The sequence below is a fragment of the Oncorhynchus nerka genome, linkage group LG2, assembly GCF_034236695.1.
Source record: "Oncorhynchus nerka isolate Pitt River linkage group LG2, Oner_Uvic_2.0, whole genome shotgun sequence".
Lineage (NCBI taxonomy): Eukaryota > Metazoa > Chordata > Actinopteri > Salmoniformes > Salmonidae > Oncorhynchus > Oncorhynchus nerka.
The window spans coordinates 48,998,171-49,024,565 of record NC_088397.1 but is presented as its reverse complement, the minus strand read 5'-3'; the positions used below and the strand labels follow the sequence as shown (position 1 = coordinate 49,024,565).

The following is a 26,395-nucleotide window of genomic DNA, read 5'->3' as shown; positions in this document are numbered from 1 at the left end:
TGCTTTTAAACTGAGCTATTTAAACTTCTCCACTAGCCCTGATTGATATAGGAGTCTCTAGAGGCTGTGGCATCACACAGGCGTAGTGATGAGTTCTGGTCAGGACCTTATCAGCCCTACACAGACAGGTCTAGAAGAAAACACCCTTTCATTTTTACTTGTTAGTCATTTCGCAGACGCTCTTATCCAGAGAGACTTACAGGAGCAATTAGGGTTAAGTGCCTTGCTCAAGGCCACGTCGACAGAGTTTTCACCTAGTCAGCTCGGGGATTCGAACCAGCGACCTTTCGGTAACTGGCCAAAAGCTCTTCAACCGCGAGGCTATCCTGCCACCGTTGAAGTAAAATGGTCCACACACTCACAAATGCATGGGCGCACACACACAAACACTTCAGTCTCTTTTCTTCTTTCCCTATGTAAATCTATCGATCTGGCTCTCCTTATTACGTCATTTCTCCTACCATTGCGCCATCTATATTTATCAGTCGACACAACTGCGTCAGTCGTCCCCCTTCCTCTGTGAACAAACACGCGCTAGGGTCGATGCTAAAAACTCCATTCCCGGGCCCCTACAACAGCCAGCTCGAATATCATATTCCCACAACAGACCACAGGCGGGCGTCTATAATCTGGTTTTATGGTATCGTCCCATCAGTATACAGATCAGGTTTAATATAACACATTTATCAGGGGCTGACATTCAGAGACGTAGAATATGCATATGACCTGGATGGCCTGTGATAGAACACTGCCAGTGGAGGGGAGTCGGTTCACTGAACAGTGTGTGGATAATCCCTATGCCCTGTTTGGGGGAAGAGTTCCAGAAGCTCCACTGTGTTGATGACTCTCTTTCTGTATCCCTCTATCTATTCATCCCCACACATTTACGCAACACAATAGAGGGAGAGGGAGAGAGAGATCAGAGAGATAGACAGGGGGAGAGAGAGAGAGATCAGAGAGAGAGACAGGGGGGAGAGAGAGAGATTCAGAGTACCAGCATACAAAATGGTCATTGCAGAGCTGTTCCCTGTGACACACAATGTAACAATACACCCACCGCCTCCCTCTTTTCTCCCCTGTATCCTTTTCTTCCTCTGCTCTTACCGCTTGTCCAGTCTCCTCATCCTCCGTCATCCCCTCCTATCATCTTCCACATCTTGCCATCTTCTCCCCACTCTTTCTGACACTCCTATCCATCCCCCATCTTCTCATACTCTTTCCCTCCATCCCTCCCTCCATACCTGAGGAAGAGTTGATGAGTGATCCATTGGAGCTGGTTCTGCGGAGCATCCGAAGTCCATCACTCCAGGAGCGAGACTTGGGCAGGCGCCGTAACAGCCGGCCCAAACGCCTGGACACCTGACCGAAACACGCACTGCCCATATCGCCATCCTCACCCCCCAACTCCCCCTCTCCTTCACCACCCACCTCAGCCCTCACACGCAGAGACAAGGATTGAGAAGCTCTTACCTGGCTCACAGCCTCACCGCTCTCCCCCGCCTCCCCCTCCTCTACCCGCCGCCCCGTAACCAACGGCGCTACCTGTGCCTGTCTGGGAGCATGGCACCAGCCTGCGGGCGCTGTCCTGTACCCGAGCCCAACAGAGCTCCCTGGCGTGTGCCCTCTGCCCCTCTCCTGCCCGCGGCTGAGGGGCTCCCTGTCGGTCCGAGGGCTGCCAGCTCGCCAGCCTCCCCAGTGCCCGCCATCCCAGCGCCACCACTCGCCCAGCTGTGCCACGCTCCGAACCAGCACCCCGTCCACCTCTCGCTTTGCCACCCCGTACACACACACACACACACACACACACCTAACACACACTTACACGGCTCTTACCTCACACATACACACACTCATGATCAACACCCCTTCCTCCCGTACCACTCCGCTAGTTCGCGCACACACACCTCTACCCTTCAAAGTCCTCAAACCTCAGCTTGCCTATACTTCCTCCTCCTCCTCTGCCAACTGTTTCCTTACTGCCCACACGTACCACTACCCTCACGCTTCTCCTGTCCCCTCCACTGGAATATCTCGCTCTCATTCACTTGTTTTGTAGCTGACGGACTCCGGGGTTCTCTCGTTCTCTCTCTCTCTCAGTGCCTCTGCTGCAGCACCCACACACTCTGCAGCAGCAAACAGCTTAAAGAGACAGAGCCCCAATGAATGTCCCTCTCTCTCTTTCTCTCTGTGTGTGTGTGTGTGTGTGTGTCATAGCCTGATGAACTGAAATGATTCACCACAAAACATCACAGAGATGGTGGGAAATCGTATTATTGTAAATGACATGCATCGCACCGGCTGTGTGTGTGTATGTGTTTGTGACGTGTGTGTCTGCGTGCGTATCTTGGTGTATATGATACACACTCTTAATGGCTATTAATATGCGCTGGAGAAAAGAGAGAGGGCTGCCCTACTTCTGAGCCTGAGGAGTTTGGAGACACAGGATGTTCCAGCCCTCATCAATCACACACTTCTTTACACTGCATGTAAATGTCACCATTAATGAACATTTTAAAAAAACACGCAGACAGACACACACACACCTATATGACATAATAATCTGTATTATACACTAATATGGAGATGCACATCCCCCTTTTGGACTCACTTGTGTACTAAACCGGTAATACCATGAATCCCGGGGTGAGAAAAGGATGGTGTGACGATATGCAAATCTGGATACTGTCCAACCCTAATAAACGGCCTCATTGCCAAAATCCCGCAGTACCCCTTTAAGCACTGGTCTCTGCTGTAGCTGGAACGCCTGCTGTGTGCCCTCTCCTCCTCCCTTTAACATCCTTTAAGACAAGGCGGTTCACACACACCTCTGAGCAGTCCCAGGACCTGTCAAGGGCACCCTAAATTTAGCCTGAGTAAAACTCCCCACAGATCTGTCACACATACAGGAGAACTGCACCAGCCTAAACACACACACAGACACACACACACGTTAGTAACAGATATAGGAGGCTCTTACGTGAAAACAAAATCACTTGTTGATATGCATCCCCGGGCAGCCATAACAGTTTAACCACTTCCTTATGTTTTGTATTTAACCCTAACCCTAGCTCCATGTCCACCCTGGCTCAACCCTAACCCTAACCCTAGTTCCATGTCCACCCTGGCTCAACCCTAACCCTAACCCTAGCTCCATGTCCACCCTGGCTCAACCCTAACCCTAACCCTAGTTCCATGTCCACCCTGGCTCAACCCTAACCCTAACCATAGCTCCATGTCCACCCTGGCTCAACCCTAACCCTAACCCTAGCTCCATGTCCACCCTGGCTCAACCCTAACCCTAACCCTAGTTCCATGTCCACCCTGGCTCAACCCTAACCCTAACCCTAGTTCCATGTCCACCCTGGCTCAACCCTAACCTTAACCCTAGCTCCATGTCCACCCTGGCTCAACCCTAACCCTAACCCTAGCTCCATGTCCACCCTGGCTCAACCCTAACCCTAACCCTGTCCACCCTGGTTCCATGTCCACCCTGGCTCAACCCTAACCCTAACCCTAGCTCCATGTCCACCCTGGCTCAACCCTAACCCTAACCCTAGCTCCATGTCCACCCTGGCTCAACCCTAACCCTAACCCTAGTTCCATGTCCACCCTGGCTCAACCCTAACCCTAACCCTAGCTCCATGTCCACCCTGGCTCAACCCTAACCCTAGCTCCATGTCCACCCTGGCTCAACCCTAACCCTAACACTGGCCAGAACCCTAACCCTAGCTCCATGTCTACCCTGGCTCAACCCTAACCCTAACACTAGCTCCATGTCCACACCCTGGCCCAACCCCAACCCTGGCCATAACCCTAACACTAGCTCCATGTCCACAACCTGGCCCAGCCCCAACCCTAACCCTAGCCATAACCCTAACACTAGCTCCATGTCTACCCTGGCTCAACCCTAACACTAGCTCCATGTCTACCCTGCTCAACCCTAACACTAGCTCCATGTCTACCCTGGCTCAACCCTAACCCTAACACTAGCCATAACCCTAACACTGGTTCCATGTCCACCCTGGCTCAACCCTAACCCTAACACTAGCCATAACCCTAACACTGGTTCCATGTCCACACCCTGGCTCAACCCTAACCATGCATGCCATACACTCATCATTTTATGGGGCTCCCGAGTGGTGCAGCGGTCTAAAGCACTGCGTCTCAGTGCTAGAGGCGTCACTACAGACCCTGGTTCGATCCTGGGCTGTATCACAACCGGCCGTAATCGGGAGTCCCATAGGGTGCCACACAATTGGCACACTGTCGTCTGGGTTAGGGGAGGGTTTGGCCGGGGTAGGCCGTCATTGTAAAATAAGAATCTGTTCTTAACTGACTGGCCTAGTTAAATAATGGCTAAATAAAACGGGAAAAAAATGAAATCATGAAGGGGTGAATTGAAAGCTCAGAGGCAGCAACTTCTCTATGACGGACACATACAACCAACCTTCACACACTTTTAAAAAATATCTTCCTGCCTGGCTGGCCCAATGTTGAACTCTCTGCTCAGATGACACTAGCGTGGTCAGGAGGGGTTATGTTAGACATTCGTAGCTATGCTGGTGGCAGTGGTATGTTAGTACAGGAAGCTAAGAGATATTAACACACTCTCCTTCCTCTGCTGGAGTCCATGGAGCTTTGAGAAAGAAACACCCAGTCATACTACTATGGCTGCTGCTGAGGACAAGGCCAGCACTGTGTAGGAGATGGGGGAGGGCATAGGGTTTAGGGTAGGGAGCATAGGAAAGGGACACGGTATATGAAGGGTAGGGGAGGACAGAGGTTATATTGTAGGGAGAGCATAGGAAGGGAATATGTAGAGTATAGAAGGTGATTAGGTACCAACGGAGAGAGCTTTGTAAGGCCTAATGCAACAGTGACACACATCGCTACAGGCCAAAATAAACAGGCTCAATGCACGAGAAGGGCGGTTGAACAGGCTCACTGCACGAGAAGGGCGGTTGATCTCCTATTTTTTCTGCTTTCAGTGTTCGTTCTGTATTTAACTAATTCATGGTTGTTTCTGCTCAAATGTCCCCTGCTTGTCAACCTGCATGCTGTGTTATCAGTGGCAGTGTCACTCCACATCTTTTCCTGTGGGAGCAGTGACCAGAGGCCGACCCCACGCCTGCCTGCCTGCCTCCCTGGAGAGATAGAGAACAGGAGGAGAGAGAGAGAGAGAGAGAGAGAGAACAGGAGAGAAAGCAGAGAGAGAGAACAGGAGAGAAAGCAGAGAGAATATGGAAGAAGAAGAATGCAAAAACCTAAGAAATAAATTGAGAAACCTATCCACAGAGACAAAGAAAACCTGAGCCTACGCCTTCACTATGGTGAAACACTAAAACAGCATAGAAATACACTAAAGAAAAAGAAGGAACAGCACGTCAGAAACCAGCTCAATGTAATTGAAGATTCCGTAGAATCTAACCACTTCTGGGAAAATTTGAACTTATTTAACAAACAACAACATGAAGAGACATGAATCCAAATCCACTTCTCCAATCTTTTTGGCCCTATAACAAAGAACAAACAGCAAAAACATATGCATGATCAATTACAAATCTTAGAATCAGCTTTTAAAGACTACCGGATCCCACTGGATTATCCAATTACATTGGTTAAACTACAGAACAAACTACAAACCCCTCCAACCCAAAAAGGCCTGTGGTTTTGATGGTAATCCTAAATTAAATTATAAAATATCCAGACCGCAAATTGGTTACACTTAAACTCTTTAACATCATCCGTAGCTGTGGCATTTTCCCAATATTTGGAACCATGGACTAATAACCCCAATTCACAAAAAAAGGAGACAAATTCGACCCCAATAACTACAGTGGGATATGACTCAACAGCAACCTTGGGAAAATCCCCGGCATTACCATAAACAACACCACATTCTACACCACAGTGAAAATAATGTTCTGAGCAAATAACAAAATTGTCTTTTTACCAAATTACCGTACGATAGACCACGTATTCACCCTGTACAACCTAACTGACAAATTGACAACCTATTTGACAAGCAAAACAAAAGCAAAGTCTTCTCATGCTTGGTTGATTTAAAAAAATACTTTTGACTCAGTTTTGCACAAGGGTCCGCTATAGAAAAGGATGGAAAACGGTGTCAATAAATCCCAAATAGTTACATAATTAATAGCACAAACTTCACTTCATTTTAACGGACCTAGAAAGTTAGAACCAAGCCCCCCTTCTCGTCCACTGTACATAGCACCCCCGACGCCCACACCCTATATTACATGGTCCAGTATGAGCGGAGCCCGCTCCAGCCACAGCAGCACAGCTCTGGGGTCAGCGCAGCTCTGGGGTCAGCGCAGCTCTGGGGTCAGCGCAGCTCTGGGGTCAGTGCAGCTCTGGGGTCAGTACAGCTCTGGGGTCAGCGCAGCTCTGGGGTCACAGCTCTGGGGTCAGTACAGCTCTGGGGTCAGTACACCCCGCCCCCTGCATGTCATATTTCCTGATCTTCCACACTGCCATTTTTTGCCGGCCTCAACAGGTAATTTAGTAGGCAGCCCCTTCACCTGTTGGCTATGTTACACCAAGGCCCTCCAATGTACAGGTCATGTCTTAAGTGTAAAACTAAGAATGATTCAATAATCCATGCTTTCTGAGGAATTCTAAGTCCAAAAGTTATGGGCGGAGCTAGAAAGTTGGCTGTCAGAAGTATTACAATGTAAAAATTACTTTGAATTCGTCTGTCCAAATATTTCAAGACATGACAAATTGGAGGTGTAGCGAAATACCCGATGGGATGGACTAGTCTCTTCTCATCCCTCATCTTGAATAAAAACGTATATAAAACATTTGGAAATCAATCAATCCTCCATCATTAACACAATAGAAAAATCGAATGATTTAAATATTGAAACAGCATGGGCGACCGAGATAAACACATTGGTACAATCTAAGGCAAACAATAATGCAGGCCCTAGGGATGGAGATGTGAGCATGCAGGCCCTAGGGATGGAGATGTCAGCATGCAGGCCCTAGGGATGGAGATGTGAGCATGCAGGCCCTAGGGATGGAGATGTGAGCATGCAGGCCTGGGCAGAGGAGATGTCGTCGTTGTTTGTGCGTCTGTAAGTTGTTGTTCCTATGTGTATGTTAGTATTTGACCTTAATAAATAAATAAATAAAGCCATCTTCGGGGACTTTGAAAGAGGGGTCTCAAAGGAGCATAGGGGTTTTAAAGTGTGTGTGTGTGTGTGTGTGTCATCTTTACTGTTAAGTTCTCCCAACAAAATATAATCTATCACTCTGGTACCCTGCAAACCATGACCCATTTTGTATTCTACATGAGTGAAACGTCATGGATTATGAATGGCTGCTGTTCATACAAGGATTTGTACATTTCTCATGGATTAATGGTTTCGCATCCCTCCAATAGAGTTCCAGACACTGTAGAATCTATACCAAGGTGCATTGAAGCTGTTCTGGCTGGTGGTGGTCCAACGCTCTATTAACACACATTATGTTGGTGTTTCCTTTATTTTGGAAGTTACAGTGACTTCAGAAAAGTATTCACCCCCATGGACTTTTTAAACATTTTGTTTTTGTTACAACCTGAATTTAAAATGGATTAAACAGATTTTTTTAGAAACAGCCCCCCCCCCCCCACACACACACACACACACACACACACACTACCCCAAAATGTAAAAATGCAATAATGTTTTAGATATTTTTTTACAAATTAATTCAAGATGAAAAGCAGACATGTTTTGAGTCAATAAGTACTTAACCCCTTTCCTATGGCAAGCCTACATAAGTTCAGGAGTAAAACGTTGATTAACAAGTCACGTAGTAAGTTGAATGGACTGCAATAATAGTGTTTAACATGATTTTTGTATGACTACCTCATCCTTGTACCCCATACATACGATGATCTGTAAGGTCCCTCAGCCGAGCAGTGAACTTCAAACACAGAACCAACCACAAAGACCAGGGAGGTTTTCCAAAGACTCGCAAAGAAGGGCACCTACAGTATTGGTAGATGGGTTAAAAAAAGATACAGGGGTCCTTTCTAACTCAGTTTACGGAAAAGAAGGAAACCACACATGGATTTCACCATGAGACAAATGGTGATTTTAAAACAGTTAGAGAGTTTAAGACATGAACGTCAGTCAATGTGGAAAATGTCGAGAACTTTTAATGTTTCTTCAAGTGCAGTCACAAAAACCATCAAGTGCTATGATGAAACTGGCTCTAATGAGGACCGCCACTGGAAAGGAAGACCTAAAGTTCTCTCTGCAGCAGAGGATAAGTTCATTAGAGTTAACTGCACCTCAGATTGCAGCCAAAATAAATCTTTAGAGTTCAAGCAACTGTCCAGAGGAGACTGCATGAATCAGGCCTTCATGGTCGAATTGCTGCAAAGAAACCACTACTAAAGGACACCAATAAGAAGAAGAGACTTGCTTGGGCCAAGAAACACGAACAATGGACATTAGACCGGTGGAAATCTGTCCTTTGGTCTGATGAGTCCAAATGATAGACTTTTGGTTCCAACCGCCATGTCTTTGTGAGACGCAGAGTAGGTGAAAGGATGATCTCCACATGTGTGGTTCCCACTGTGAAGCATGGAGGAGGTGTGATGGTATGGGGGTGCTTTGCTGGTGACACTGTCTTAAGAATTCAAGGCACACTTAACCAGCATAGCTACCACAGCGATACGCCATCCCATCTGGTTTGCTCTTAGTGGGACTATCATTTGTTTTTCAACAGGACAATAACCCAAAACACCTCTAGGCTGTGTAAGGGCTATTTTACCGGGAAGGAGAGTGATGGACTGCTGCATCAGATGACCTGGCCTCCACTATCACCCGACCTTAACCCAATTGAGATGGTTAGGGATGAGTTGGACCGCAGAGTGAAGGAAAAGCAGCCAACAAGTGCTCAGCACATGTGGGAACTCAAGACTGTCGGAAAAACATTCCTCATGAAGCTGGTTGAGAAAATACAAAGAGTGTGCAAAGCTGTCTTCAAGGCAAAGAGTGGCTACTTTGAAGAATCCAAAATATAAACCATGTTGATTTGTTTAAGACTTTTTTGGTTAATACATGATTCCATATGTGTTATTTCATAGTTTTGATGTCTTCGCTACTATTCTACAATGTAGAAAATAGTCAAATTACAGAAAAACCCTGGAATGAAGGAGTAGGTGTGTCCAAACTTTTGACTGGTACTGTATGTGTAGTTCTACGACAGCCGCCTCAGAAACATTCAATTAAAAGTTAATCTGACGTCTGACTGCTCTCCCAGTCTTAATCGCCCGGCAGGAGCTGCCTCATCTGGGATTAACAACCCACTGCAGTTACTATAACATAACAGAGAGAGGGAGCAAAGAGATATACAGACAGAGAGAAAACGGGGTAGAGGAAGACTAGAGGAAGTGGATAGAGAAAATGGAGGTGGAGAGGAAAAGAGAAGGAAATAGGAAGAGGAAAAGGGGGAAGAGCGAAAGGAAAGCCAGAGAGGATAGAGGGGGAGAGGAGTGATCCTAAACTATCCAGATTAGTGTCTGAGAGACAGACATAAGGAGATGTTTAACGTCTGTCATAGGTCTTATAGGTCTCTGTCTGTCACCAGCCTTTTAGACTGGATGTCTGCTCTAAGTATTATAGTTGTCTGTCTGTCTGCCATGGATAACAGAAATAATCTTCTTCGCCACTTCCTGTTGAACTCGGAACGAGGGAGAGCTCAGTTTGTTGTTTTGGGAAGTTTTGAAAATTCTATTGAAAAAGATTGGTTACTAGCTAACTACCCTTGTTGTTGTTTTCAATCTTCCTTGTGATCTGCCCTGTCTGGGACCTCGAAGAGTAACAGTGTAACCTACGTAACAGTGTAACCTACGTAACCTATGTAGAATCTCCACATGAGACCTGGACGGAGTCTGAGGACAAAGTGAGCCAAATGACAGGAAGATTGAGGTGGAGCGCACACACAGGACTGGAAAACCCACCACCGGCCCAGGTGACAGGCCCAGGACGATAGTAGTCAAGTACAAGGTTCACAAAATCAATAACTTGCTAACATCAGATAAGATTCATATATTAGCCATTTCTGAGACTCACTTACATAATTCATTTGATGATACAGCAGTACAGTGCCTTGCAAAAGTATTCATCCCCCTTGGCATTTTTCCTATTTTGTTGTATTATAACCTGTCATTTAAATTGATTTTTATTTGGATTCCATGTATTGGACATACACAAAATAGTCCAAATTGGTGAAGTGAAATTAGAAAAATAACTTGTTTCAAAACATTCCGCAAAAATAAAATGGAAAAGATTTGCGTATATATGTATTCACCCCCTTTTCTATGAAGCCCCAAAATAAGATCTGGTGCAACCAATTACCTTCAGAAGTCACATAATTAGTTAGATTACACACAGGTGTACTTTACGTGTCACATGATCTGTCACATGATCTCAGTATATATACACCTGTTCTGAAAGGCCCCAGAGTCTGCAACACCACTAAGCAAGGGGCACCATGAAGATCAAGGAGCTCTCCAAACAGGTCAGGGACAATGTTGTGGAGAAGTACAGATCAGGGTTGGGTTATAAAAAAATCTCTGAAACTCTGAATATCCCACGGAGCACCATTAAATCCATTGTAAAAAATTTGAAAGAATATGGCACCTGCCAAGAGAGGGCACCAAAACTCACAGACCAGGCAAGGAGGGCATTAATTACAGAGGCAACAAAGAGACCAAAGATAACCATGAATGAGCTGCAAAGCTCCACAGCGGAGATTGGAGTTTAGGACCACTTTAGAGTCCAGCTCTGTGGAGTGTACGGCTTACAGAAGAGTGGCCAGAAGAAAATGTCATTAATTAAAGAAAAAATAAGCAAACACGTTTGGTGTTCGCCAAAAGGCATGTGGGAGACTCCCCAAACATATGGAAGAAGGTACACTGGTCAGATGAGACTAAAATTGAGCTTTTTGGCTATCAAGGAAAATGCTATGTCTGGCTCAAACCCAACACCTCTCATCACTCCGAGAACACCATCCCCACAGTGAAGCATGGTGGCAGCATCATGCTTTAGGGATGTTTTTCATTGGCTGGGACTGGGAAACTGGTCAGAATTGAAGGAATGATGGATGGCGCTAAATACAGGGATATTCTAGAAGGAAACCTGTTTCAGTCTTCCAGAGATTTGAGACTGGGACGGAGGTTCACCTTCCAGCAGGACAATGACATACTGCTATGCATACTGCTAAGCATACTGCTAAAGCAACACTTGAGTGGTTTAAGGGGAAACATGTAAATGTCTTGGAATGGCCTAGTCAAAACCCAGACCTCAATCCAATTGAGAATCTGTCATATGACTTAAAGGTTGCTGTACACCAGCAGAACCCATCCAACTTGAAGGAGCTGGAGCAGTTTTGCCTTGAAGAATGGGCAAAAATCCCAGTGGCTAGATGTGTCAAGCTTATAGAGACATACCCCAAGAGACTTGCAGGTGTAATTGCTGCAAAAGGTGGCCCTACAAAGTATTTGACTTGGGGGGGGGGGGTGAATAGTTATGCATGCTCAAGTTCTGTTTTTTTTAAACGTATTTCTTGTTTGTTTCACAATAAAAAATATATTTTGCATCTTCAAAGTAAGTAGGCATGTTGTGCAAATCAAATGATACAACCCCCCCCCCCCCCAAAAATGTACTTTCTGGGGACCTGAATATTGACAGGTTTTCATCTAGCTATCTGCTCAAGAGGAAGCTTCTTACTGTAACCAGTGCCTGTAATCTGGTACAGGTTATTAATCAACCTACCAGGGTGTTTACAAAGACTACAGGAACAAGATCATCCACATGTTTCGATCACATTTTTACTAATACTGTAGAACTTTGTTCTAAAGCTGTACCCATACCCATTGGATGCAGTGATCACAATATAGCTGACTTTGGAGTACTTTAAATGAAATTATGGGCAGAAAGACTAATTCAACTCCATCTTTCATCGAATCAGATGGCTTATTCATGACAAAACCATTTGATGTTGCCAATTATTTTCATGATTACTTCATTGGCAAAGTGGGCAAACTTAGGTAGGAGATGCCAACAACGAACAGTGAGCCATAGTGCTCATGTATGTAAAAAAACGAATAATGAAAGAAAAACATTGCAAATTTGAATTTTATATTTTTGTAAAGTTAGTGTGTGAGACGTGGAAAAATGATTGTTCTCGAACAATAATGACAAACCTCCTGGCATTGACAACATAGATGGAGAGCTACTGAGGATTGTAGCGGGCTCTATAGCTACTCCTATCTGTCATATATTTAAGATGAGCCTAAAGGAAAGTCTTTGTCCTCAGGCCTGGAGGGAAGCCAAAGTCATTCCGCTACCCAAGAATGGTAAAGCGGTCTTTACTGGTTCTATCAGCAGACCTATCATCTTGCTGCCAGCTCTTAGCAAACTGTTAGATTATAGTTTAAATTAGATTTGATCTATATAATTTTGTAAAACACTTTCTACAAATCAAAAGTAATCCGACGATGGGTAGTTTGTGCGCGCCAACCAAAGATAACTAAAAGACAAGATGAGTTTGGTCTGTTTGCATGTTGAAGGGGTCTGTTGTCCACGATCATTCACTACTAGAAAGATGAGTGAACCATTCCTTCACTTCATTTTGTTATAACATCTTTAGTCTAACAGACATTTACGTGACACCCAGAATACATTGTATTATGTCAACAAACATAGCGACACATATAGTCAACTCCAGCCATATAGTTGGCAAATAGCTTACCATTAGCTCATCATAATCAGTACAACCTTCAAAAAAGTATTTTACACACATCATAGTTGTCCATTGCAATCTATTCAAAAATCGGAATGCATGATTTGCCACCAGTACTTCAAAACATGTGAATAAAACAGTAAACACATTATGCAGAAAATAAGGCACTTAGAAATAATAATTTTTGACAAAGTAAGGAAAACAACAATGAAGGCAATGCGAGCACCAACCAAAAAATGTGCCAGTGGGAAAAGGTTTGTGCAAGACTGTGCAAATGTCTGCATACTTGATATGTGGAAACACTGGGAATTGCTTGGACTCCCATCAAAGAGAGACGTTTGTCCAGCTCTGTAAAGCTTCAAACAAATTGGCAACAGTGAAATGGGCTCCTTCTCTGTGAATTAATGAGGAGGTGGAACACACCACAATTCAAACTGTTAGAAAATAAAACTTGTTGGAAAATAATGAACTGTTGTGTTGTATAACAATCACATTTTGGAACACTGACATCACCTGCTTAAAACAACTCACACTGGGGCGACCGTTAGAAGTATTTGGAACACTAGTGAAAAGGTTAAATGGAAGCTTCTCTAATGTCAAACATGTAAAGTGTGGTGTACTGCAGGGCAGCTCTCGAGGCCCTCATCTTTTTTCTATTTTTATCAATGACTTGCCACTGACATTAATCAAAGCATGTGTGTCCATGTATGCTGATTATTCAACCATATATGCATCAGCAACCACAGCTAATGAAGTCACTAAAACACTTAGCAAAAAGTTGCAGTCTGTTTTGGAATGGGTGGCCAGTAATAAACTGGTCCTGAACATCACTAAAACTAAGAGCATTGTATTTGGTACAAATCATTCCCTAATTCAAGACCTCAGCTGAATCTAGTCATGAATGGTGTGGCTGTTGAACAAGTTCAGGAGACTAAATTACTTGGTGTTACCTTATACCATAAGTCTGTTGGAACACATAACTAGGGATGAGAATTGTGCTGCAGGCCATATGATTCCCAGGAAGTGCTCTTCCAAGAGGAGTAAACAGAGGATTATTTCTATAGGCTATAAATTTAACAATACCAACAAAGACGGAACACTTGAGATAAATTACAGAGTGAGAAAAGAGAGAACGATGGTTGTTTTTATCGGTATGAAAGTCTCGGCCACAGTTCCCTGTTATTAGCTGTGTGTGTGTGTGTGTGTGTGTGTGTGTTTTAAAACTACACTGACCTAAAGACCCAGCCATAATCTTTTTTTAGCTTGAGGGGCCAAGTTCATTACCACTACAAATACCCCCAAACACGCCATTCAACCCTTGTTCCCTAGCCAATAACTCCTCCCTCTCCATTGTTCCTGTCCATTGATAATGCATTTTGTGTGGCTTCAGTTAAAGACCAAGGATGGTTAAAGTAAGAAACTGTACACATACACACACAATTAATAAAGAGGGATTAGTGTGTCTATCCCAAACTGCTCTATGAGATTATAACCCGCATGTTATGGAGATTATAAACAATTGCACTATATGGATGTAGAATAAAGCACTGTCAACAACTCCACACATAACACTCAGTTGCTGGAGTGTTGATCAGTAGCTATAGCGTGTCTCTGGTCTCGCTCCAGTGAGCTCCTGCTGATAGCACATTAAATCAGAGAGCACTGCAGTACTGGGCTCCCTCTCTCTCTCTCCCCTTCTCCTTTCTCATTCCTCTATCCCTCATCCACTCTTTTACTCTCGCTCTTCCCTCTCTCTATTATTTTCTCCCCCTCTCCTCCCCCTCTCCCTCCCATTTTGTCATCGACTCTAACTATCCTTTCTCGCTCTCGCTCTGTTCCCTCGCTCTCTCCCCTTTATTTCCTTTCTCCTCATCAACACTTCTCCTCCTTTCTTCCTCTAGCTCTTTTCACTCTGCTCCGCTCTTCAGTCTTTCCAGTCTTCATCCCATCCAATTCATCTTCTCATCTCCCCCCCACCTTCCCTCATTTATAGCGAAGTCCTCTGCAGTCACAGCTTCCCCATGACAGAGTGCTGCTGACACACTGCCTGCTCAGCACGCGCACACACCACAGAAAGTGCCAGGTCAAACACGCTTGCTTGGTCTAACCCTCTGCAGCCCAGAGCAGTGCAGGTGTGTGTGTTATATCATTCTAATCGATGACCTGCTCTCTCCTCTGTGCACCGGGTAGGACAACTCAACTATGTCATCGGAGCATGCTGACATAGCACATACATAGGGCCTACTTAGGGCCTTCATAGGACAGAGAACGAGTGGAGGAGGTCATGGAAGAGTCAGTGGCGGATTGTTGTTGCACTGTGGATCTAGAGCAGAAAGTAGTGTGTGTGGTTGTGTGTGTGAGAGAACAATTGTGATAGAGTAGCCTACAGTAAGACTAAATGTAGGGCAGATGACACCTGAGCCATGTCTGTTTACCCCTCTTGTTAAAACACACACACACACTATGAAGGCATGGGCCCCAGGTGGTGAGGGTAGGTAACAACATCTCCACCCCGCTGATCCTCAACACTGGGGCCCCACAAAGGTGCATTCTGAGCCCTATCCTGTACTCCCTGTTCACCCACGACTGCGTGGCCACGCACGCCTCCAACTTAATCATCAAGTTTGCAGACGACACTACAGTGGTAGGCTTGATTACCAACAATGACGAGACGGCCTACAGGGAGGAGGTGAGGGCCCTCGGAGTGTGGTGTCAGGAAAATAACCTCACACTCAACGTCAAAAAAACAAAGGAGATGATCGTGGACTTCAGGAAACAGCAGAGGGAGCACCACCCTATCCACATTGACGGGACAGTAGTGGAGAGGGTAGTAAGTTAAGTTCCTTGGCGTACACATCACGCACAAAGTGAATTGGTCCACCCACACAGACAGAGTGGTGTAGAAGGCGCAGCAGCGCCTCTTCAACCTCAGGAGGCTGTAGAAATTCGGCTTGTCACCAAAATCACTCAAACTTTTACAGATGCACAATCGAGAGCATCCTGTCGGGCTGTATCACTGCCTGGTACGGCAACTGCTCCGCCCACAACCGTAAGGCTCTCCATAGGGTAGTGAGGTCTGCACAACGCATCACCGGGGCAAACTACCTGCCCTCCAGGACACCTACACCACCCGATGTCACAGGAAGGCCATAAAGATCATCAAGGACAACAACCACCCGAGCCACTGCCTGTTCACCCCGCTATCATCCAGAAGACGAGGTCAGAACAGGTGCATCAAAGCAGGGACCGAGAGACTGAAAAACAGCTTCTATCTCAAGGCCATCAGACTGTTAAACAGCCACCACTAACATTGAGTGGCTGCTGCCAACATACTGACTCAACTCCAGCCACTTTAATAATGGAAAAATTTATGTAAAAATGTATCACTAGCCACTTTAAACAATGCTACTTAATATAATGTTTACATACCCTACATTACTCATCTCATATGTATATACTGTACTCAATACGATCTACTGCGTCTTGCCTATGCCGTTCTGTACCATCACTCATTCATATATATCTTTATGTACATATTCTTCACCCCTTTACATTTGTGTGTCTAAGGTAGTCGTTGTGAAATTGTTAGGTTAGATCACCCGTTGGTTATTACTGCATTGTCGGAACTAGAAGCACAAACATTTCGCTACACTCGCATTAACATCTGCTAACCATGTGTACGTGACAAATAAAATGTGGGCACACACATGCCATCCCCTACCCTCCAGAGCAGTCACACGTCCAGATAACTGTGACCAAAAATACCCCCATACAGATGTGACAATGGCAGATGTCCTACAGTAACAGTACTGACACGTTCACCGCAGTAGGCCATGATTATTACGCACACACATACGGAAACACTGTTAACTCCCTAAACTAACTTTGTCCGCTGACATCATGTCGCTCTCTCTCTCTCTCTCTCTCTACACCTCTCTCGCTTTAATGGGCTTTATTGGCATGGGGGAAAATATGTTGACGTCGCCAAGCCAGGCAAAATAGATAATAAACGATCCAAAAGCTGTGCTTGCAACTCTGGCTGTGACACAGAGGCAAGGGAGGCTGGAGGAGGAGAGGGGGCCAGGGAGATGAGGCTGGGAGGACAAGATAATGAGGTTTCCATAGGAGGCTGCTGGCTGCAGCTCTGAATGCTTGGCAGAGTCACACTAATACGCTCTCTCATACACACACACACACACACACACACACAATTTCTCTCTCTCTCAGAAGTGTACATATGTAGATGCTCTACAGACTCTCAATAACATTTCAACTATTTACTATCCCTGTCCCTAGCCCTTATCCTAAACTTAACCCTTTTCCTAATCCGAACCTTAAAGCAAGCAGTTGTTTATCAACATGTAGCCTAGTTTGTTGATAGTATGACCATCTGTAGAGCATCTACAGATGGGCTATCCAGACTATCCAAATAAAGTGTGACCAATTGCTATTCTAGTCCTGGCCTGACAATGCCCTTCACATTAATCTGGTCACAACAAGAGCCAGCAGCCTCCACCTTGGAATGAGGTCGATATCCAAGCCTCAACGCCAAACCATGACGTCACAGCACACCCGTCAAAGCAATTATGCTATACCTAACATAAAAGCAAATCAACCACAAACCATCTCTATCATCTTTCAATATATAAATGTAAACATTGTTTTAAAACAATTTAAATATAATACATAGAAATGTTGTGGGACATTAGTAGATGAAGAATCAATATTTTTTAGATTGAGTATTTATTGGGTCATTATGTCAGTATACTATGCATGTTTGTAATAGTGTGTTATATGTGAACATGTGTTTGTATTATAAATTGTATTTTAATTTTTAAGGACTCTTGGAAGATTAGTCCAAATGGGGACTAAAAGAGATCCAAATCAAATCATCTGGTAGTAAAGCAACAGATGGCAAATCTTCCTCTGGCAGAAGTGGGCATTTATTAGTATTCTACTGTCATAGCCTAGAGGCTAGCCTACCCTACTTACTTTTACACTTGAGCGCCTGCTGAACACTGATCCGCTGGTTACAGACGTCGCACCAGTCCTGAGTCACGGTTCTGGTCCCAAACGTGTGGCCCTCTCCTGTCTCCGACCGCACGCGCGCGTCCTCCTGCTCCTGGGAGCCAAATATTGACCAGACCTCCCTTCGGTGGGATTCTGTGCGCGCGAGTTTAACGACCCCGGTCCTTCCCTGTGTCAACCGCTCCAGCGGTGGTCCCCCGGTGTCCCTTTTGGTCACCAGCCTGGTGGTCTGACCATTGGGGCTGTGGGATGCGCGTCTTCTGACCGGACGGTCCCGATGTGAGTGTGCTCCCATGTGCCCGTTTGTTGGCGCGCTTGATCTGTCACACTTGACGTCTGTCATCTGTGTGTTAGCTGACGTGCTTGACATAACATTTGTAAGGATCTTCAGGGAACTCCTTCGATCACGGGTTGAGTCATTCCCGCTACCGCTCCGTCCGCTTTGACCAGTGTCCTTCTCCCTCGCCGCTGTAGTGTCTCCACAGTCAGGGCTGCTGCTGTCGCTCTCTCTGTCTGAACTACGTGGCACCAGCACCGGCTGAGCCTCACGCCTCACCCCGGGATCCCCCCCTCCTACCCCGGCTGCGGTTCCTTGTTGTCCCGGGGTCAGGGACGGGTTTAGTGGGGATGCTGTGACTGCCGATACCGCCGAAACCGAACCGCACTCCCGCGTCACCGAGCTCTTCCCGAGGATGATGTCCACGGAGGATTTCCACGGTAACGTTCTTTTATTCCTCCCGGCGGCCTTTAGTTTATGAAAGACTAGCTGGTGGTCGGGAGCCGGTCGATGTTGTCCTGGTCCTACCACACTCACTGAAGCCATGGCTCGGTGTATGTGAGTGCGTGTGTGCTGTGAATGTAAACTCTCAATTGAAGCACCAGCCAAGGCACGCATGCAGCTAGTGTGACGCCTACACTACGATGAATCTATAAACGTTTAAATGCCACCGGCTAGAGAGGCACGAGCATTTTTAAAGCGGCCGCGCGCCTAATCCGGGGATTAATCGGTGATTTCTGATTTGGTGTGAGGCTAGCCAGGGATTAAACTACTACTACTAACCTATTTCTAGGCCTACTGTTACAGAACTGCATGACAATGTAGCCGAGCTGAGTTCGTATTTGAGTGTTTTATATTTTAAATACTTTTGTCTGTGTATTTGAATATATTTTTTAAATACAGCCTAAAACAATTACTTTTATTTAAATATTTGAAATGTTATGTGTAAAAAACGAATAGTAAAATAGTATTTTCTAAGTCAAATACTTATTTCCAATAATTTACAGGATAAAAATGTCTGACTGAACCCAAAGACCAAAAAAACGGAGCTTTTTCTGTTGGATTTTACCTACATTGAATTTATTAACACGGGGCTTCCCAGGCAGCGTCAGTGAGTGACATCATGTTACACTGTCATATTGAAGAGCCTGTGGGAGGTTGGTTCTAGCAATATTATAATGCAGTCTTAGGTACAATACAGAATAATGCAAACAGAAAAGAGGATAGCAAAATGTCTTAAATTACGGTGAGGAAAATTATGAAAATCTCCATGTCACAATACATCATCAGTGTTCTGAGAAACCACGATGCAGTGAGCTAGTCCCCACTTTCACTTTCGCATTCTGACAAAAAATAGTATTTAGTTCATATTGTGATGAGTTCAGTGGTTTCTTGTTTGATCTGGGAAACTTCTCCCATTGTCAACTTACTCTTTGAATCGGTCATCCTCAAACACGTCGGCACTGAGTAAATTTAGGAGGTTGTACATATTCAGTACTTGCACAATGAAGTCACCGTGATGTCCTGAATATGAAAGTGTGTGTTGCGATGTGTTTTTGTAGTCATTGACCCGGTCTGATTCGAGAGGGAGGCAGTGGTTGATTGTGAATTTCCCTGGATTCTCCCCAGTGCTGAAATGAAACATGTTTCACACAAGACAGAAGAAAACATAGCAATTAGATAAATTGTCCACAGACTATGCGCTGTCCGTGTTCTCTCTATATACATGGCTTTCGGAAAGTATTCAGACCCCTTGACATTTTGATACATTACAGCCTTATCCTAAAATGGAAAAAATATATATAATCTACACGCAATAACCCATAATGACAAAGTGAAAAACAGGTTTTTAGAAATGTTTGCAAATGTATTAAAAATAGAAAACAGAAACACCTGATTTACATAAGTATTCAGACCCTTTGCTACGAGGACTCGAAATTGAGCTCAGGTGCATCCTGTTTCCATTGGTCATCATTGAGATGTTTCTACAACTTGGGAGTCCACCTGTGGTAAATTCAATTGATTGGACATGATTTGGAAAGGCACACACCTGTCTATATAAGGTCCCACAGTTGGCAGTGGTGTTCGGAGCAAAAACCAAACCATGAGGTCAAAATAATTGTCTGTAGAGCGCATAGACAGGACTGTGTCGAGGCACAGATCTGGGGAAGGGTAACAAAACATGTCTGCAGCAATGAAGGTCCCCAAGAACACAGTGGCCTCCACCATTCTTAAATGGAACCACCAAGACTTCCTAGAACTGGCTGCCTGGCCAAACTGAGCAATCGGGGGAGAAGGGCCTTGGTCAGGGAGGTGACCAAGAACACAATGGTCACTCTGACAGAGCTCCAGAGTTCCTCTTTGGAGCACTCCACCAAATCAGACCTTTATGGTAGTGGTCAGATGGAAGCCATTCCTCAGTAAAAAGGCACAAGACAGCCAACTTGGAGTCTCCCAAAAGGCACCTAAAGACTCTCAGACCATGAGAAACAAGATTCTCTGATCATGACACAAAGATTGAATGCCAAGCCACATGTCTGGACGAAACCTGGCACCATCCCTACAGTGGATGGGGTGTGTCAAGGCAAGGGCTGATTTCAAGGTTTTACTGCTAACTGACAAAGCATTACATGGGCTTGCTCCTACCTATCTCTCTGATTTGGTCCTGCCGTACATACCTACACGTACGCTACGGTCACAAGACGCAGGCCTCCTAATTGTCCTTAGAATTTCTAAGCAAACAGCTGGAGGCAGGGCTTTCTCCTATAGAGCTCCATTTTTATGGAATGGTCTGCCTACCCATGTGAGAGACGCAAACTCAGTCTCAACCTTTAAGTCTTTACTGAAGACTCATATCTTCAGTGGGTCATATGATTGAATGTAGTCTGGCCCAGGAGTGTGAAGGTGAACGGAAAGGCTCTGGAGCAACGAACCACCCTTGCTGTCTCTGCCTGGCCGGTTCCCCTCTTTCCACTGGGATTCTCTACCTCTAACCCTATTACAGGGGCTGAGTCACTGGCTTACTGGTGCTCTTTCATGCCGTCCCTAGGAGGGGTGCGTCACTTGAGTGGGTTGAGTCACTGATGTGATCTTCCTGTCTGGGTTGGCGCCCCCCCCTTGGGTTGTGCCGTGGCAGAGATCTTTGTGGGCTATACTCGGCCTTGTCTCAGGATGGTAAGTTGGTGGTTGAAGATATCCCTCTCGCGGTGTGGGGGCTGTGCTTTGGCAAAGTGGGTGGGGTGATATCCTTCCTGTTTGGCCCTGTCCACAGGGCCACAGTGTCTCCTTACCCCTCCTGTCTCAGCCTCCAGTATTTATGCTATAGTAGTTTGTGTCGGGGGGCTAGGGTCAGTTTGTTATATCTGGAGTACTTCTCCTGTCTTATCCGGTGTCCTGTGTGAATTTAAGTATGCTCTCTCTAATTCTCTCTTTCTTTCTCTCTCTCGGAGGACCTGAGCCCTAGGACCATGCCTCAGGACTACCTGGCATGATGACTCCTTGCTGTCCCCAGTCCACCTGGCCGTGCTGCTGCTCCAGTTTCAACTGTTCTGCCTGTGATTATTATTATTTGACCATGCTAGTCATTTATGAACATTTGAACATTTTGGCCATGTTCTGTTATAATCTCCACCTGGCACAGCCAGAAGAGGACTGGCCACCCCTTATAGCCTGGTTCCTCTCTAGGTTTCTTCCTAGGTTTTGGCCTTTCTAGGGAGTTTTTCCTAGCCACCATGCTTCTACACCTGCATTGCTTGCTGTTTGGGGTTTTAGGCTGGGTTTCTGTACAGCACTTTGAGATATCAGCTGATGTACGAAGGGCTATATAAATACATTTGATTTGAAGCATGGTGGTGGCAGCATCATGCTGTGGGGATGATTTTCAGCAGCAGGGACTGGGAGACTAGTCAGGATCGAGGGAATGATGAACAGAGCAAAGTACAGAGAGATCCTCGATGAAAACCTGCTTCAGAGCGCTCAGGACCTCAGACTGGGGGCGAAGGTTCACCTTCCAACAGGACAATGACCCTAAGCACACAGCCAAGACAACGCAGGAGTGGCTTCGGGTCTCTGACTGTCCTTAATTGGCCCAGCCAGAGCCCAGAATTAAACCAATCAAACATCTCTGGAGAGACCTGAAAATAGCTGTGCAGCAACACTCCCATCCAACCTGGCAGAGCTTGAGAGGATCTCCCCAAATACAGGTGTGCCAAGCCTGTAGCGTAATACCAAAGAAGACTTGTGGCTGTAATCGCTGCCAAAGGTGCTTTAACAAAGTACTGAGTAAATGGTCTGAATACTTACGTAAATGTGATTTCAGTTTTTTATTTGTAATAAATGTGCAACAATTAAAATAACTGGTTTTGCTTTCTCATTATGTGGTATTATGTGTAGATTGATGAGGGGGAAAAACAATTTAATAATTTTTAGAATAAGGCTGTATCATAACTAAATGTGGCACAAGTCAAGGGGTCTGAATACTATCCGAATGCATTGTATTTAATCCCCTCGTGCTGCATGTCTGAAGGCAGCTGATGTCACTCACTGGATGTCCTCCCTCGTGACGTAGGGCAATCACAACATACACAAATCATATGATTTCACACGTCCACCGGTACATGAATGGGGCTGACATGAGACAGATGAGCATCTGTCTCTGTCCTCTTCTCTCATCACAAAGCAGAACAGAGACAGATGTCGATATTTCCCATATTTCCTAGTTCGTTTCTCACTAGGAATTCTTCAGTCTTCAGTGTGTCTCTGTGTGTCTCTGGTTGCCTGGTCACAGTCCCATGGGTCTGTTAACAGAGTTAACAGCTCCAGAACTGCAGGAGACAAATCGTCACGTCTTAATGAGTGATACTACAGTTTGTCCTTCAGATGAAACAATTGAGGAGCCAACTATGTGTAATCTGGCAGGGATAGGAGGTTAGAGTTAAGGGTTAGGGTTTAGGCGCTAAAGTTAGGCGTTAGGGGTAAAGGCCACTGACCACTCAATGATGATGCGGTTGTTGCATGGAAATTCTCTCACCACTATCTCACTCCTTCTTCATCCGGTGCATCCTGGACACACAACAATAAAAACACAGGGTTTTACACGCACATGCAGGAAGGCAGGCAGCCAATCACTTACGCACGCACATATGTATGTAAACTGACACACGCACGCACACACACACACACACACATTTGTTTTACAATACTTGTGGGGACCAATCAATTGATACCCATTCAAAATCCAATGGCAGTGAGCTTTACACCACTTCAGCCAACGCTTGGCATTGAGCATGGTGATCTTAGGCTTGTGTGCAGCTGCTCGGCCATGGAAACCCATTTCATGAAGCTCCAGAAGAACAGTTATTGTGCTGACGTTGCTTCCAGAGACAGTTTGGAACTTGGTAGTGAGTGTTGCAACTGAGGACAGAAGAAATTTACGCGCCACGTGCTTCAGCACTCTGTGGTCCCGTTCAATGAGCTTGTGTGGCCTACCACTTCGTACCCGGGCCTTTTTTATGCTCCTAGATGTTTCCACTTCACAACAGCACTTACAGTTGACCGGAGCAGCACTAGCAGGGCAGACATTTGACAAACTGACTTGTTGGAAAGGTGGCATCCTATGGCAGTACCACGTTGAAAGGCACTGAGCTCTTCAGTAAGGCCATTCAACAGCCAGTGTTTGTCTGCGTCGCTGTGTGCTCAATCTTATACACCTGTCAGCACTAATTTGAAGGGATGCGGTTTTATACACCTGTCAGCACTAATTTGAAGGGATGCGGTTTTATACACCTGTCAGCACTAATTTGAAGGGATGCGGTTTTATACACATGTCAGCACTAATTTGAACAGATGCGGGTGTCCATATACATCTACACACACAAACACACGTGTATATACACTGCTCAAACACTTAAACAACACAATGTAACTCCAAGTCAATCACACTGTCCACTTAGGAAGCAACACTAATTGACAATAAATTTCACATGCTGTTGTGCAAATGAAATACACAACAGGTGGAAATTATAGGCAATTAGCAAGACACCCCCAATAAAGGAGTGGTTCTGCAGGTGGTGACCACAGACCACTTCTCAGTTCCTATGCTTCCTGGCTGATGTTTTGGTCACTTTTGAATGCGGGCGGTGCTTTCACTCTAGTGGTAGCATGAGACTGGGTCTACAACCCACACAAGTGGCTCAGGTAGTGCAGCTCATCCAGGATGGCTCATCAATGCGAGCTGTGGCAAGAAGGTTTGCTGTGTCTGTCAGCGTAGTGTCCAGAGCATGGAGGTGCTACCAGGAGACAGGCCAGTACATCCGGAGACGTGGAGGAGGCCGTAGGAGGGCAACAACCAAGCAGCAGGACCGCTACCTCCGCCTTTGTGCAAGGAGGAGCAGGAGGAGGACTGCCAGAGCCCTGCAAAATGACCTCCAGCAGGCCACAAATGTGCATGTGTCTGCTCAAACGGTCAGAAACAGACTCCATGAGGGTGGTATGAGGGCCCGACGTCCACAGGTGGGGGTTGTGCTTACAGCCCAACACCGTGCAGGACGTTTGGCAAATTCGCCACTGGCGCCCTGTGCTCTTCACAGATGAAAGCAGGTTCACACTGAGCACATGTGACAGAGTCTGGAGACGCCGTGGAGAACATTCTGCTGCCTGCAACATCCTCCAGCATGACTGGTTTGGCGGTGGGTCAGTCATGGTGTGGGGTGGCATTTCTGTGGGGGGCCGCACAGCCCTCCATGTGCTCGCTAGAGGTAGCCTGACTGCCATTAGGTACCGAGATGAGATCCTCAGACCCCTTGTGAGACCATATGCTGGTGCGGTTGGCCCTGGGTTCCTCCTAATGCAAGACAATGCTAGACCTCATGTGGCTGGAGTGTGTCAGCAGTTCCTGCAAGATGAAGGCATTGATGCTATGGACTGGCCTGTCCGTTCCCCAGACCTGAATCCAACTGAGCACATCTGGGACATCATGTCTCGCTCCATCCACCAATGCCACGTTGCACCACAGACTGTCCAGGAGTTGGCAGATGCTTTAGTCCAGGTCTGGGAGGAGATCCCTCAAGAGACCATCCGCCACCTCATCAGGAGCATGCCCAGGCATTGTAGGGAGGTCATACAGGCACGTGGAGGCCACACACACTACTGAGCCTCATTTTGTCTTGTTTTAAGGACATTACATCAAAGTTGGATCAGCCTGTAGTGTGGTTTTCCACATTAATTTTGAGTGTGACTCCAAATCCAGACCTCCATGGGTTGATACATTTGATTTCCATTGATAATTTGTGTGATTTTGTTGTCAGCACATTCAACTATGTAAAGAAAAAGGTATTTAATAAGAATATTTAATTCATTCATATCTAGGATGTGTTATTTTAGTGTTCCCTTTATTTTTTTGAGCAGTGTATATATATTATGTAGTATTACGTAGTATCTGTCTTGACTGCATCAAACCGGGACAAGCTAGTTAATCTAGCTAACGCTTTCTCATCCTAACAACTCCATTCAGAATATTTAGTAGCAGCCTACCTATTGGCTCTTGGTCGTTGCATCCTTCAACTTTTAATTCCATCTGCTATTGACTAGGCATCTCCTAACTTTTGTCACACACGGAGGCTCTATGACTGTAACCTATTGCCGTTTTGATGACTTACGATTGGCCACTCTCGTGAAAGACAAGGATCTCTCTCGTCTGTATGGGTTGACTTCCGGACAAGTCAGTTAAAATTACACATACCTGAGACGTTATTTAAAGTTCTGGATCCGGACCCGCTCGGGTCCCGGATCGGGTGCAGGTGGATCCGTGAAGACCTATAATCCTTGAAATATTTACTACCAAATTCCAAGAATCCTCAAATAATATACAGTAAAGTCAACTTGGAAAATCATCAATCATCTGTTGAATAATAAAAAGGCAGCTATCTCAATTTAATGTCGGAAATAAGACAGCTATTGTTCCTAAAGCTTTGAAAATGGCCAAAATTATCCCACTCTTTTAATCTGCGGATCTAAGATATTTTACAAATTATGGCCAAATATCTGTACCACCATGTTTTTCTAAAATCCTAGAAATAATTTGTTTATCTGGAACCATTCAGAAAACTTTGCCATGCCTGAGTTGGCTTCATTGATTAGTGAATCAAAATTGTAGTCACTGGTAATGTCACGTTCTGACCTTTATTCCTTTGTTTTGTATTTATTTAGTATGGTCAGGGCGTGAGTTGGGGTGGGCAGTCTGTTAATTTTTCTATTTCTATGTTTGGCCTGATATGGTTCTCAAATCAGAGGCAGCTGTCTATCGTTGTCCCTGATTGAGAACCA

General features: G+C 45.5%; 1 protein-coding gene across 2 annotated transcripts in view; it reads right to left on the bottom strand.

Moving 5' to 3' along the window:
- The window catches only part of LOC115136839 (ras association domain-containing protein 5-like), a 53,390-nt gene extending 34,673 nt beyond the window's left edge, over positions 1-18,717 (bottom strand). For both annotated transcript variants that reach the window (XM_029672669.2, XM_029672678.2), the window contains exon 1: positions 17,761-18,717. In XM_029672669.2, the coding sequence (XP_029528529.1) occupies positions 17,761-18,691 (931 nt within the window). In that variant the 5' untranslated portion in view covers positions 18,692-18,717. The remainder of the gene's footprint in view (positions 1-17,760) is intronic.
- Between the last annotated feature and the right edge of the window lie 7,678 nt (positions 18,718-26,395).